Raw genomic sequence first — 15,907 nt, forward strand, 5'->3', positions numbered from 1 at the left:
AAAATGTCCATGAGGTATGAAAAAATAAAGTAAATTGTTGATTAAAACAACCGGCTCTATTATTTGAGTCAACAGCAAACGTCGATTTTATTGCCTACTTGACTGACGCTTAGAATCTAAATTGAATTCTAGACAGGATTTAAAACCCATGGAAATTTAATTTACAAATTTCATGGCGTCTCATTTTTTATTCTTTTTTTATTTTATTTTAATTTTTTTTCTTACTTATTGTCCGAATGTTCTCTTAGAAGCAATCTCTGTATCCGTCGAACAAAGAAAATGATGACTTTCTCTACTCTTGGAAGTGTTTCACTACGAGTGGAGAAATGATTTCTCTTTATTCTATGATAAAGGAATGATTGTCTACATCTTACCTCCCCCATTCCCCACACATATGGGATTAGATGTCGTTATGATTGTTGTTGTTGTTGTGTTGATGAAGATGATTGTGTTTAGTGTACAAGAAATTTAGTTACAATCAAGGCTCACCGGTTTGTTTTGTATCTCTCAATTATCAGGGCATTTTTTTTATAGTGTCTTAGAGAGGTCCCAACCATGACAGCACTTCCTCCAGGACTAGCCACCACATCAGCGCCACATTATCACTTACTTTTCAGGACTAACCCAGGACTAAACACTACTGACAATGACGTACCTTCTCATAAAAATTGGAACCCACTATACTATTTAATTATTTAAGTGTACAAATTATACAAGCAAAAAATACCACACATTTTAGCATATCCTACGTCCACAAATATTTCTCACAAGGACTGAAAGAGATACGAGATGGAGGGTGGACTGTTGGGCGGACCCCTAGGCGGTTTACTACCATCAGCTTTCTTCCGGGTAGAAAGCTGGACGGATGTGGAGACGGGCTGTTGGAACCAACCTTAACCTTAGTTCTATTATAGTTTTCGTTATTTTTGTCAAATGAAAAAAAAAAATTTGTACACTTATTATAACCTCAAATGTTAGGCGAACGATAGTCAGTCTATATGATGCTTCACTTATCATCACTTAGCAACGATAAGTGAAACATCATATCAACTACGGTTCACCTAATATCAGATTGATTCGTTGCTACTACTTTACTAAAAGTGTACCAAACTATAACAAAGCCTTTGAAAATAGCCCATAACTTAAGACATTCGAATACTATTTCAACGTTTAGAACCCATACACTAAGCTATAATAAGTTCCTGCTACAAATCCTAGACCGATTCTCGACTCGACTACTGAAAATTGTGGTGATCGATAATAACATTCATTGTCAACATTAGACCATGCGTCACCGCTACCGAATATATTACACGTAGTGACACGTGGACCTCTTCAACAGCATTATAAACAACTCCGCCTTTTAAAGCAACTGGAAAAATCAATGTACCTACGGTTTATGGTCCGATTTCATCATAAGGGTTCTAACATGCTACATCCAAAATTAACAGCATTATGCTATATCAAGATTTATTTATTAGGCTTGCGCAATTTTCGCATAGTTTTCAACTCAATGGTTGATCCGGGATTGGTAAAATGAGTATGAATCGTGCGCAAGAGTCTGCAACATAAAACAAATTTTGAACGATGTTAGAATAAACTCGGTATGCAAAAAAAAAAAAAAAAAAATGCAGAAAATTATATGATCGAATACCTGTTCCTGTGAGCGAAAGTACATAAAAGGCGTGTAATGAAGGAAATTCGACACTCTGGAAGTATAAATATCAGCATACCTGCAGTTTGGAGCATAAATAAACACCTTAATCGGATAACTAATAAACCACAAATTCAACACATCGAAGCTGTAAGTAATACGGAGTAATTAAATATATAAAACAGAATACGTACTTTTCAATTTGTCGCATAAGGTGACTCTTGTCCCACAAACCCGCACGTGACAGATAACCCCACCTAACAAACAATCCATCAGTCAAGTTTATACCTGCGTAAAACTTATATATGACATTTTTTAATTATAACCAACCTTTTGCTAAAGTGTTCACCATCCTCTTCCAACATGGGTGCGATTTTTTCATCGAGACGTTGCATCACAATAAGTAGCTTTTGCACATTCTCGGTGAGCTCTTTATCCTCCATATGAGTTGCAGCTCGGGTCTAAAAAGTAAATGGTGTAGTTATTTGTAATTTTAGTAACGAAAACAAAAATTAATACGTGGGCCCGTTTGTTTTTTTCTTATCAAGTCCTCTAGTTTGAATGAATATAAGATGTCTATGGGGGGAACAAGTAATGGATAATAATTATTCTTTATGCACCGAATAATTGTCTGAAAAAATGACTTAACCAAAATAGCCCTCCATGTGAGGTAGTTGAGAAAACAGTTAATAATAAATTTTAAATTGTAAGGACCAAAATGGAAATTCACATTTTTTTTTATCTTTTTCGTTAAGACACGTCTTATCTAATGAGTTACCAACAAACACCTCTCAAAATCTTTTTATATTTTCTAAACTATTAAGTCGATTAAGTCAAAAACAAACATATTAGAAACGAAATTATTTGACAAACATTACAAATTACCTGAGCAGGACGACCCTCGTTTCGTCTCTGCAGAGCCAAACGAAGTTGATTAAAAAGATCACCAACGACCTCCTTCTGATTTATAAGTTCTACAAGTCTTGCTCGATGTTCTCGACTATGAATCAGAGCATTATACTGCACCAATATAAACAATCAGCAACAGATTCTTTACCTCATAGAAGAAAAAAAATACATAAAATAAGTCAATAAGTTTAAGACACCACAAATTTAGATGTATTTCAGATCACCTCTTCTTCCAATTCTCGACAAATTAAAGCTGTCCGCCAACGAAGATGTACTTTAGAAACACTGACATCTGTATATATATGATCACCGACATACAATATCTCGTCTCCATGAATACCTAACGAATTTTCAACCATCTGCGCACTTCCTCCAGAATACAAGCCCCCTGAAACAGCAAATGAATATTATTTATTAATTTATCTTTAAGGGATAGTATGTAAGTCGGTGTTTTTACCGGCTAATTTTTGTAAGGGCTTGGGAATTTCGTTTACACTAGAACAAGGCCAGAAAAAAAAAGTTTACTTTTGACCAACTTTGACCCGACTTTTTGGCGTTGACCGACTAATTACACGTTTTTGGGCGAAACGGGACGGGATAGTTACCAAACCACCGCAAGGGCTGCCGCAACCGCCGTTTGCAACCATGTTTATTATAACAATAAATTAACTAGAGCTAATATTTGTAGTGGTCATCGAGGGCTAAATTTTATTTTAAAAGTAATTATTTAAAAGAGAAGAAGATTATTTCACCTGGACGAGCCTTAAAACATGGGCGCATCAGACCGTCACTTGTCACTACTTCATATAAAGGGTGCGACATTTGGAAAAATTCTGGCTTCCTTGCTGATACAATAACCTACATTTAACCAAAATCTTACAAACTCAAAACACATTTTTAAGAAATTGCACTACTTATTTATTTATTTATTTGTTGCACTAACCATCTCAAATAGATCTCGCCAGTTCATATCATTAGGGAGAAATCTATTGAAAGAATGTCGCATCATCTTGTCGGTATAGATGTAATCAGAGTTGGTAATTAGCAATAATTTCTTACCAGCCTGGTGATACCAAAACAAGACAATACTTGAAATGAATGAACTTTTTAGTACAATAAAAAGCGATTTACGGTGTAAGTGGTGACCGAAGTAGCAGGAACGTTACCTCCTTTTGGTCCAAAAGTGCTAAAGGTAGCTCTGGATCAGGCTCAACAAACAGTTCCGGTTTCGACATTATCTCACTCTGTACGTAATCCATGATAAAGATTAGTGCCTTCAAGTCCCACTATTCAAAACCTAAGTTATTTATTTACGTTTACCTTTAGTTGACCTTCTACGTGAGCCCTAAAGAGGGCCTTACCAACTGCCTGAAATAAATACATAATAAAAAAAAAAAAAAAAAAAAAAAAAAAAAAAAAAATCAAAGATTCGTGAACAATAACAATACCTAATCTCGAGTATGCCCTTAATAATCATAGATTCGTGAACGTTAACACAATATAAGAAGCAATTTAAATTTAAATTTAGATAAATAGATATATAGAGTCGTTTGTACTTGCCTTGTAAAGCCCTTTGTAATCAACTACACCAAGATCGAACGAAATGATTCCTTCATCGAATCTATCAACCATCTGAAACAAAACAACGCTGAGTTACTGGAAAAAAAATGAAAATTATGCAAAAACACAGATTACAGAAAAAATAATATCTATCTGCCTTTTTGAAGAAAAAAAAAAAGAATGATAATACCTGCATATACGCCACTGCTTCGGAAACAGAGAACAGTGTATTGAGAAACTCCCATCGACCTTCGTTTCGAAGATCCACCAGTTCCCTTCCATACATCTCACTTTTATGCACAGAATAAAATTAACAAATTTTTATCCGGCTTCTGCTAACAAGAAGCTTTCAACTATAATATATGTGATGAAGATATAAATGAAATACTATATGAGCAATCAGCTTTAGAACAATCGAATCAACATAATAAAGTAAAATTAAGGATGCAAAAATCGCTACTCGGAGTACTCGGTTGGGGACTTTGTAGGGAGTACTCGGCAACTCGGGGAGTACTCGGATGTTGACTGAGTTTGACGTTGACCGATTTTGACCGATTTCCCGAGTAATCCGGAGTTTTGGCCGAGTTTGACCAAGTACTCGCCGAGTTGCAAAAACTGATTACTGACCGAGTAATTCCGAGTTTTGCAACACCGTAAAATGTTTGTTTTCACTTGATATTAGACGTAGTGTACAAGAATATAATTTGTACCTGACAGCTTGGGTGGATAGCAGTTTGGTGCCATGCATAGCCCTCTTAACATACCCAAATCGGTCAGCCTTGACCAAGTTTCCTTTCTCTTTATCTATGACAAGTCCTCTAATAACCTAATAAAGCGATAAACCGAGACTTTTCAAAGTAAAACAAATTTTAATCACTAATTTAGAACAAGTAATTAGAGTTGGCGAATTACCAAATCGGGGTCAAAAGCAAGTCCATCAACAGGAAAACCGACTGCTTTCAGATTCTCCATACAATGGTCATAAGCCCGTCCTTCCCAAGCCTTCAAATTCATTAATTAACGTTACTTGCTAAAAATAAAATGCACTTCTTGGTTGTGTCATAGCTCATTGGCCCAATAAAAGGGCTAATTAAGAGTGCGTTTAATAGAACAAAATGATTTAGCACTAAATGGTTCATAATCTAATGATTCAAAGGTTCTTAATGAACTTGGTTCTGAATGGCAATAACCTGTTTGATGATCATTTTGAATGAACAATGTGAATGATGTAAAACTGTTGTATTAACCTTTTACATGAAGAAAAACAATAATTTAGTTGTTTAATAAGTGACACACCCTAAGAATCTTATAAGGAACACAACTTTTTTTATCTAGCCACATGAATATTGAAGTTATAGTAATCGGTTCTTATTAGGATGTACTAATTACCATGACATTGTAGTGCATTAAAGTGTAATCCATGTCATATCCAATAGCACTGATTGAACGAAGATTCAATGTGCGTGTACAAAATATCCCACGTGGAGAATGACCCGAAGAAGATGGATCCTGCACAAGATTAACACACAACAAACCTTTAATTCAAATACCATATTCAAACTAATAATGTGCTTGTTTCATAAAATTGTTTTAAGAAAGGGTAATTAGCCCTTCAGTTTATCATTAAAAAAATATTTGCAACAATGGGTCTAGTTCAAAATAACATATTGATAGCAAAATCTTATGTAGCTTATTCTGCACCAAAATCAGGATATACTTGATTAGCAAAAAACTAATGAAATTAGTAACACAAAATAAACCTTTAGTCCTAAATCTTTAAGCAAGCTCTCAGCTTCAATTGCTTGAAATTTAGCAACTTCTTCAATTGGACCTTTCCAAGCATCATTAGTCACACCATTGATCCCTATACATTACATACATATGAAATTACAAAAAGGGTTGACTAAAGTCAACAGCTTGATGACTAAAACAAGCAGAAAAGTAAATAAAGGTATGAACTTGCTGACCATTTTAAGATTAAAATCCCTGTACATTACACACACATGAAAATTACATAAAGGGTTGACCAAAGTCAACAACTTAATGACTAAAACAAACAGAAAAGTAAATAAAGGTATGAACTTGCTGACCATTTTAAGATTAAAATCCCTGTACATTACACACATATGAAAATTACATAAAGGGTTGACCAAAGTCAACAACTTGATGACTAACACAAACAGACAAGTAAATAAAAGGTATGAACTTGCTGACCATATTTAAGATTTAAATCCCCTTTTGTACTTTGACCAAGATAGTCAAAGTCACACTCGTCGGAAGAAGTATTAACACAAAATATATCATCACCGGTGCCGGAATTAACGGCGTCAACGGCGGAATTGGCATCAACGGTGCACTGAGAAGAATAATGTTGTTGTTTTCTTTTTGTAAAATTGTTGTTGTAATTGTTGGTAGAAACTATAATTGGGTTCCGTACAACAACAGAAGCAGTAACAGAATAGTTGAGTGTGAAACCGGTGATCCCCGCCATTGAAATTGATGAAATTTTGATTATAAAAATAGATAAAAGATTGAAATTTGGGGGAAGCACTACATTATTATTGGATAAACTTTTACCGAGCAAGTTGCAGACTTTTAAATTGGATTATTATATTATTGTACGGATGAAAAGGCAACCCATTTAAGTTTAGTGGATTGGGCGTTTTGTTAAATGGGTGCATCAATAATACTCTGTCCGGCCTGTTTTGATAAGATAAGAAAAGCCTAGTCATCATGGAAGATTAGTCAAAATGCCCCAAAATCTCAGTGTGTTTATGGCTCTAAATTTCCATAATTGAAAAAATACACTCGCACGTGTTTGTTATGTGGTGAAATGAATCAACGATCAAGCACCACGCACCACGCACCGTGCTTGGTGTTTGGTGCGAGTTGCGTGTAACCTTTAACGATGCCTTAGAAATGATCTACCAAGCACCACGCACCGTACTTGGTGCGAGTTGAGTGTAACCTTGGAAGATGTCGTAGAAATGATCTACCAAGCACCACACATCGTGTTTGGTGCGAGTTGTGTGTAACCTTGAACGATGTCGTAAAAATGAATCAACGATCAAGCACCACACACCGTGTTTGGTGCGTGGTCAGAGGGCATTTTTGCAATTTCGTGATTTTAAGGGTATATTGTTAAACACTTTGAAATGTGAGGGCATTTTCACTAATTACTCTTTCTCAATACTCTATTAAAGAGAGAGGTACAAATTGAATATTTGAGTAATTTTCTCTCTACATTATTACTTTAATTTGTGAAAAAAGATTGTACAGTTTATAAAAATTGTTATTGAATTTTTAACAACCGGTTATTATGTAGGAATCAACACATTTTGATTGGGCAATTACAGAAGCAACATAGGTGATTTAATAACTGGTCTGTAAGTTTGTTGGGTGTTTCATTTATTTGATGAAGTCTACAATTGGTTATAAAGTTTTCGCTTTCCACAAAAAAAAAAAAAAAAAAAAGTTTCTGCTTCGGCAATTATAGAAGCTAACAGCAGAGAATGGAATATAAAAGAAGAAAGAACAGAAAGCCAAAAAGAAAGCAACCATAATGATGCCGATGAAGGATTCACACATGTGGATATTTGACACGTGCTTCTCAGGTGACTTATTACATGTGCAAATCACGTGGACGTTTTAAAGGAATCGCATGTGCAACTCACGTGACCAGCATCTTCCCCAAATCACTGGAACTCGTTAATTCGTTTGTAGCAGTTAGATGCCGTAACTGAATCGAGTGATAAGTAGTCAATTAGCAATTGTAATCATTCATTCTGTTGTAACTCACTTTTCCCCAATTTCTGTAAACATTCAATTGTAATAAAACTACCGATTAACTCCAGTACATTTCTTGCAATTGTGTACTCCGGTTAATCGGAAACTTAACTCCAGCTTCTTAGCTCCGGTTAAGCATATCATTTGGTATCAGAGCGGTCAATCCTCTGACCGAATTGAACAATTCAACAATGGTGTTGTCCACACGCAATACTCCAGACGATAATTCGATTGAGTCTGTGAAGGCGATGATTATGGAACTCAGTCAAAACATGGTGAACATGAACAATCAGATGAATGATCAAAACCGAACGGTGAACGAAAAAATTGAAGGTTTATTGTTGCAGAACAGATACTTCAAAGAAGATATTCAAAGGCTACGTAGTGGTGGTGAAGGTACTGGCAGGAATGCCTCACACTATACAAGATCTACGAAATTAGAATTTCCGAAATTCAATGGAGATGATGTTCGTGGATGGCTGTACAAAAGTCAACAGTTCTTCTCTGTAGACCGGATTGAAGAAGATGAGAAAGTAAGGATTTCTTCTATCCATTTGCAAGATAAAGCCTTGAATTGGCATCAAAATTATGTCCGAATACATGGTGAAGATATAGATTGGACAACATATGCAGAAGCGATCCAGAAAAGATTCGGATCAGTGATTGATGATCCTCTATCCGAACTCAAGAACTTGAAACAAACCGGTACCGTTCAATCTTATTACGGTGAATTTGAAAGGCTGATCAATAAACTTGAAGTGAATGAAAAATACGCTATAAGTTTGTTCTTGGGAGGGTTACAAAAAGAGATTGAATTGGCGGTGAGAATGTTCAAACCGAAGACGCTAGAAGATGCACTGTGTTTAGCAAAATTACAGGAGGATACAATCGTGGCCGTCAAGAAAAGGAGTGCACCACTTCTTCCTTTACCAAAATCCAATCTCTACTCAATATGCTCAGAAGAATACTTACAGCCCTAGCACTGCAGTTCAAACGACTTACAAACAACCTGCAACTAACAACCAATTAGCTCTCAACAATAAACCTTACACCCCACAATCAAGTAATACAAATGTTTATCCCAAAATAAGGTTATCACGGAAGGAAATAGAAGAAAAATGTGCCAAGAACCAATGTTTTTATTTCGAAAAAAGTACACTTCGGGGCATAAGTGTTCTGGACAGATGTATTCCTTGGAAATCATTGGATTTGATGATGAAGAAATGGTTCCATTTGAACCAGAAACAGTGTGCAATGAGGATGAAAGTGATGGGGTGTTCGAAGAACATACCCCACATATCTCATTAAGTGCAATAACCGGAACAAATGCTTATCAAACTATGCGGATTATGGGCCAAATTAACAAGCAGACTGTTCATATCTTAATCGATTCAGGTAGCACGCATAATTTCCTTGATTGGGAAATTGCTAAGAGATTAGGGTGTGTGACAAATCCAGGAGTATCAATGAAAGTGTTTGTACCAGGTGGCGGGAAATGTATACAAAGTATGGGGTATTGCAAGAATCTTACATGGCAGATAAGAGACGAAAAATTTTCTAGTAATGTGATTGTGCTACCAGTTAGTGGATGCGATATGGTTTTGGGCATTCAATGGTTGGAAACCCTTGGTGATATTATGTGGAATTTTGAGAAGCTGCAAATGACGTTTTAGTATAAAGGAAAACGAATTGATTTGAAAGGGAAAAATGTGACGACCCGGAAATTTCCTACCAAATTTAAACTTAATCTTTATATGATCTCGACAAGATAAGCAAACTCTGTAATGTCGAGTCTCGAAAATTTTGAACTGTTTTCATGAAATTATTTGACCTTTGACTGTTCCCGACGATTCACGAACAATGGTTTGTAAATGAATATAAAATATATAAATATTAACTATTCAGTAAATGTTATCATAGAACATAATATTAAATAAATAATAAACGGTGTTATAGTAAATTGATTTCAAGTTTTGATATAACTATTATATTGATGTTATTATCATTACTTTTATTATTGTTAATATTGATATTAATATCTGCATTATTAATATTATTATTTCTAATATAAAACATATATACATAAAAAAAATTTGGATATGTATAATTAGTTATATTATTATAACTAATAGGATTAGTATTATCATTTTTATTATTGTTATCATCATTATTATTAATATTTAAATTTATCTTTTATTTAAAACTTTCATTATTAATATCGATATCAGTATTGTTAATATTAACTTAATATATATGGGTATGAGATTGATGAGCATAATTTGTTATATTAATAGTATTGGTGTTGTCCCTATGTGTATTATTAATATCATTATTACTGTTATTAAATATTATCATTGATATAATTACTAATATTATTACTAATATTATTACTAATACTATTAGCAATACCAATATTACTACAATTATTAAGATTACTATATAATTAGCATTATACTACAACTTATTAATTTTTAACATTAATATTATCATGTTTATAGTTAATATCATTATTATTATTTATTAGTATTATAATTATTATTAATATAATTATTATTAGCATTATTATTAATATAAACATATTTATTATTAATATTTATTAAATATAACAAGTAAACACAGATTGCTACAAAACCAGATCAAATTGTAATCTAAACTATTTGTTTTGTCTGCTAATTATAACAGATCGATTCCATTTTCAATACTGAAATCCAAAAAGCAGTTGCAAGTCATTTTCTATTCTTTTCTTCCTGATTGTATTTGATTTGTCCTTCTTGTCTGCTCCAAACTTTACCATCGATATCCATTATCACTACAAAACACAATCAATCACCTCATGGCCCCTGCAACAATTATTCGATTGCTATTATCATCGATATAACACTTTACAAATAGCTGCCATTAATTAATCAAGGTTGAAAAACAAAAATTGAGAGAAAACAAATAGTGTTCATCTGCTCACAACAAGCTTTAGTCAATAACTCTATATCAAACCAAAAATCAAAATCTAAAATGCAAGCAAGTTAGGAATTACCTGCTTAAACTATCTGCAATATATATCAACTTCCAATTTCTCAATTGGATTACGAATATCGAAGTCAAAGCATAGGAAGAAAAAAAGTCAACAGAAAATTACATTGATCAAATTGGATCGAGTTACTAATTTTTAAATGATCAAACTGCTGTACGACTATTTGATACATGAATTACAGAAGAGTTTATGTTGATTTCAACATATGCATCACATCAAATTTCGAATTTAATTTTAAAACCCAGGAAGAACTACCTGCTACTATTTTTTTTTTTTTTTTGTCGATTGGATTCTTTGATTGCTATTTCAATCAACTTCACTTCAGCAAAACAATTAGGCTTCGCTCCATTTAATTCTTCTCCATTTAATCATCATCTGTTACTCGATATAAAACCAAACCGAACAACCTGGTGATTGATTAACCACAAAACCTCAAACAGTTTAACTAATTCAAACTGATAACTACCATGAATCATTACCTGGAACCTCACGAACCATTGTGAATTACTGCTGTAAATTGCTTGATCGAATCACCTTAAGAACCGGAGCACCCATTTGAACCTTTTGAGCTTCTGCAATTTTTTTTCCAATGCGAATAAAGAACACTGAATGTGAAATAAATTAGGTTAGTCAGAGGATCTGTTTGGGCTTGGGCTTTTATACTTGGACTAAAAATTTGAAGTGGGCTAAGTCAAAGGTTGAAGTGGGTTACAGTCTATTATGCGGACTGCATTTCTTTTTACCAACGGTATATATATATATTTTTTTTTATTTATTATTTTCATTATCATAAATATAATTATTATTAGTATTATTATTATTTTTAATATCATTATTATGATTAAAAGTTAGTAAAATGATAAGATTATGATTAAAATGTGAAGATAGGATTAAATTTATGATTTAAGATATGATTCAAGTAGTATTATGTATTATGAACATTAATATATGTTGATAAAAGTTATAAACTTTAATACTTATAAAGACTATAAATATGGTTTGACATGGATATGAGCTTAATAAAAGATATGAACTTTATCACTTATGTTATGACTATGAAAAATATGTTTTGCGAATATGATTAAAGATAAGTAAAATAAGTATTATTATTACTAATATCATTATTATTATCATTATATTTAGTAAAAGTATTATTATAGATAATATAGTTATTATTATTATTATTATTACTATTATTAACATTAATGTATTCATTAACAAGTATTATTATTAAGTATTATTAGTATTAAGAATTTTATTAAAAATTAGTATTTTTATTGTAAAAATAATACAACCTTTTCATTTTATTTTTATTACTATCATTATTAAAAATTTTATATATTTTATTGTTATTATCATTTTTATTATCAATACTAACATTATTATTAGAATTATCATTATTATTATTATAAGTATCATTATTATTAATATTATTCCTATTATTAATATTATAACAAATAAATATTAGATATATAAAAATATATGTAATACATATAACATAACTATATTAGTATTTTATAATAAATAAAAATTATCTATCTAAAATAAATAAAGTAAATATATCTAACTAAAATTATTAAGAAACCCTATAAACTATTACATATAATAATTATATCACTAAGAATAGTACATAAATTAGTTTGATTACGCTTACATGTTTTAATATATATATATATATATATATATATATATATATATATATATATATATATATATATATATATATATATATATATATATATATATATATATACACACAAATGATATAGGTTCGTGAATTCGAGGTCAACCCTGCATTGTTCAGTTCCGTCGTATGCATATTTTTACTACAAAATATCGTATTGTGAGTTTCATTTGCTCCCTTTTTAAATGATTTTGCAATATATATTTTTGGGACTGAGAATACATGCGCTGCTTTTATAAATGTTTTACGCAATAGACACAAGTAATCGAAACTACATTATATGGTTGAATGATCAAAGCCGAATATGCCCATTTTGCTTGGTAACCTAAGAATTAGTAAACCAGTCTACTAATTGACGCGAATCCTAAAGATATATCTATTGGGCCCAACAAACCCCATCCGTTGTAGCGGATGCTTTAGTACTTCGATGTTGTTTTATCATGTCCGATGGATGTCCCGAAATGATAGGGGATATTCTTATTTGCATCTTGTTAATGTCGGTTACCAGGTGTTCAATCCATATGAATGATTTTTGTCTCTATGCATGGGACGTATATTTATGAGAAATGGAAATGAAAATCTTGTGGTCTATTAAAATGATGAAAATGATCGATTATGATAAACTAATGAACTCACCAACCTTTTGGTTGACACTTGAAAGCATGTTTATTCTCAGGTATTAAAGAAATCTTTCGCTGTGCATTTGCTCATATTTGAGATATTACTTGGAGTCATTCATGACATATTTCAAAAGACGTTGCATTCGAGTCATTGAGATCAACAAGATTATTATTAAGTCAATTACAGATTGAATATATTCAGAAATGGTATGCATGCCATCAACTGTCGATGTAATGAAAGTTTGTCTTTTAAAAACGAATGCAATGTTTGTAAAATGTATCATATAGAGGTCAAGTACCTCGCGATGTAACCAAATATAATGTATTCGTCCTGATAGATTAGGACGGGTCCTTTCAAAAAAAAGGGTTAGGTGTGCAATGGGCCAATGGTAAAAATTTGTCGAAGCCCACTCCAACAGCCCAGTTGCATGCCATGTATGTGTGTGTATACCCTGCTACCTTATTTTCAATGGAAAAATCATCCTCAACTAATGTGGAAGGTATGACAGCTTACCCTTTTCTTAATGGTTTGCTACAAGAGTTTCAAGATGTGTTTGAAGTTCCAACTCAATTACCACATAGAAGGTCTTGTGACCATAGGATTGTATTGGAGAATGGCACTCAACCAATTAATATACGGCCCTATATACATCTACCAAACCAAAAAGACAATTGAAAAGATGGTGACTGAATTGTTATCTACGGGTGTGATTCGACCAAGTCAAAGTCCCTTTTCATCTCCGATAGTCATGGTTAAAAAAAAGATGGAAATTGGCGTATGTGTGTTGACTACCGACAACTTAATGCTAAAACGATTAAAGACCGGTTTCTTATTCCTATAATCGAAGAGCTCATTGATGAGCTACATGGTTTAAGAGTTTATTCCAAATTGGATCTTCGTTCGGGTTACCATCAAATTCGTATGTATGAAGACGATGTGGCTAAGACGGATTTACGTACTCACGAAGGCCATTACGAATTTTTGGTCATACCTTTCGGGTTAACTAATGCCCCGGCCATGTTACAATCTTTGATGAATGAAATTTTCAAACCTTTCTTACGAAGGTTTACTTTAGTGTTTTTCGACGATATTCTTGTGTATAGTGCTACTGTTGAGGAGCATGTGTATCACTTGAGGTTAGTTTTGCAAGAAATGAGAAGACACACTTTGTATGCCAAAATGTCCAAATGTGTTTTTGCTACTACACAAGTCGAGTATCTTGGTCATGTGATTTCGGCTAAAGGTGTGGCAACCGATCCAACCAAGGTGGAGGCAATGTCAAATTGGCCCGCGCCGAAAACTATCAAGCAATTAAGAGGTTTCTTGGGATTAACCGGCTATTACCGACGTTTCATACAAGGGTATGCTAGTATAAGTGCACCATTGGTTCAACTTTTAAAGAAAGATTCCTTCAAATGGAATGAAGAGGCATCACAAGCATTTCAACAGCTTAAACATTTGATGACACAAGCACCGGTTCTCGCTTTGCCTGACTTCACCAAGGAGTTTACAATTGAAACGGATGTTTCGGGTATTGGTATTGGTGTGGTGCTACAACAAGGTGGACACCTGATTGCCTTTATGAGTAAAACATTGTCATTACAACATCAAATCTTATCAACTTACGAGAAGGAATTTTTGGCCGTCATTATTGCTTTGGATAAATGGCGTAGCTACTTGTTGGACCGTCATTTTAAAATCAAAACGGATCATATTAGTTTGAAACATTTATTGGATCAAAGGATCACCACACCAACACAAATGCGTTGGTTGCCAAAGCTTTTGAGTTTTGATTATGAAATTAAATACAAAAGTGGAAAGGAAAATGGGGCTGCAGATGCCCTCTCACGATTGGAAGGATCAAACCAGCTGTGTGCTATCCAAATGTCCACTTTTTATGGCAATTTTACACAACGGGTTAAAGATAGTGTTTCACAAGACAAAGACTTGCAACAAATTATTACTCATTTGAATAATAACAGCCCATTAGCTAAGCATTACAGAATGTTTAATGGTAATCCATTACGTAAAAAGAAAATGGTGGTTGGTGCTGATGCAACTCTACGACAAGACATTATCCAACACTTTCACAATGATTCTATGAGGGGTCACTCTGGAGTCGGTTCAACTGCACACAAAATTACAACTTATTATTATTGGAAAAAACTTAAAAAAGATGTGAAGCAATATATAAGGGAATGTGGTATTTGTCAGCATTGCAAACCTGATTTAAGCAAGTATCCAGGTCTGCTGTAGCCTCTTCCCATTCCTGATCGGATTTGGACATAGATCAATATGGACTTCATTGAAACCCTTCCTAACTCACAAGGCAAGACTTATATTTGTTGTAGTGGATCGATTGAGCAAATATGCTCATTTTATGGCTCTAGCACATCCTTTCTCAGCTGTAACATGAAATGTCCCGTTCTTATTGATTAAAAACGTTCCATATTAATTGATTTCGTTGCGAGGTTTTGACCTCTATATGAGACGTTTTTCAAAGACTGCATTCATTTTTAAAACAAACCATAACCTTTATTTCATAAATAAAGGTTTAAAAAGCTTTACGTAGATTAACAAATAATGATAATCTAAAATATCCTGTTTACACACGACCATTACATAATGGTTTACAATACAAATATGTTACATCGAAATCAGTTTC

General features: G+C 33.1%; 2 protein-coding genes across 2 annotated transcripts; one reads left to right on the plus strand and one right to left on the minus strand.

The window, feature by feature from the left end:
- Positions 1–1,065: 1,065 nt before the first annotated feature.
- LOC139856971 (uncharacterized) lies at positions 1,066–6,756 on the minus strand. Its single transcript, XM_071845681.1, has 17 exons — positions 6,338–6,756; positions 5,884–5,987; positions 5,513–5,632; positions 5,036–5,125; positions 4,834–4,949; positions 4,314–4,413; positions 4,120–4,195; positions 3,884–3,927; positions 3,730–3,807; positions 3,507–3,626; positions 3,316–3,421; positions 2,788–2,951; positions 2,540–2,674; positions 1,985–2,115; positions 1,849–1,911; positions 1,655–1,733; positions 1,066–1,561 (listed from the first exon to the last, which is right to left on the minus strand). Exons 1-17 carry the CDS (start codon positions 6,612–6,614, stop codon positions 1,511–1,513), a joined length of 1,854 nt encoding a protein of 617 aa, XP_071701782.1. The 5' UTR covers positions 6,615–6,756; the 3' UTR covers positions 1,066–1,510.
- A 1,344-nt stretch (positions 6,757–8,100) lies between these two features.
- On the plus strand, positions 8,101–8,889 carry LOC139859304 (uncharacterized). The gene has a single exon (XM_071848100.1). The coding sequence runs from the start codon at positions 8,101–8,103 to the stop codon at positions 8,887–8,889; it is 789 nt and encodes a 262-aa protein (XP_071704201.1).
- Positions 8,890–15,907: the final 7,018 nt, after the last annotated feature.

Source organism: Rutidosis leptorrhynchoides, chromosome 7 (genome assembly GCF_046630445.1).
Source record: "Rutidosis leptorrhynchoides isolate AG116_Rl617_1_P2 chromosome 7, CSIRO_AGI_Rlap_v1, whole genome shotgun sequence".
Classification (NCBI taxonomy): Eukaryota; Viridiplantae; Streptophyta; class Magnoliopsida; order Asterales; family Asteraceae; genus Rutidosis; species Rutidosis leptorrhynchoides.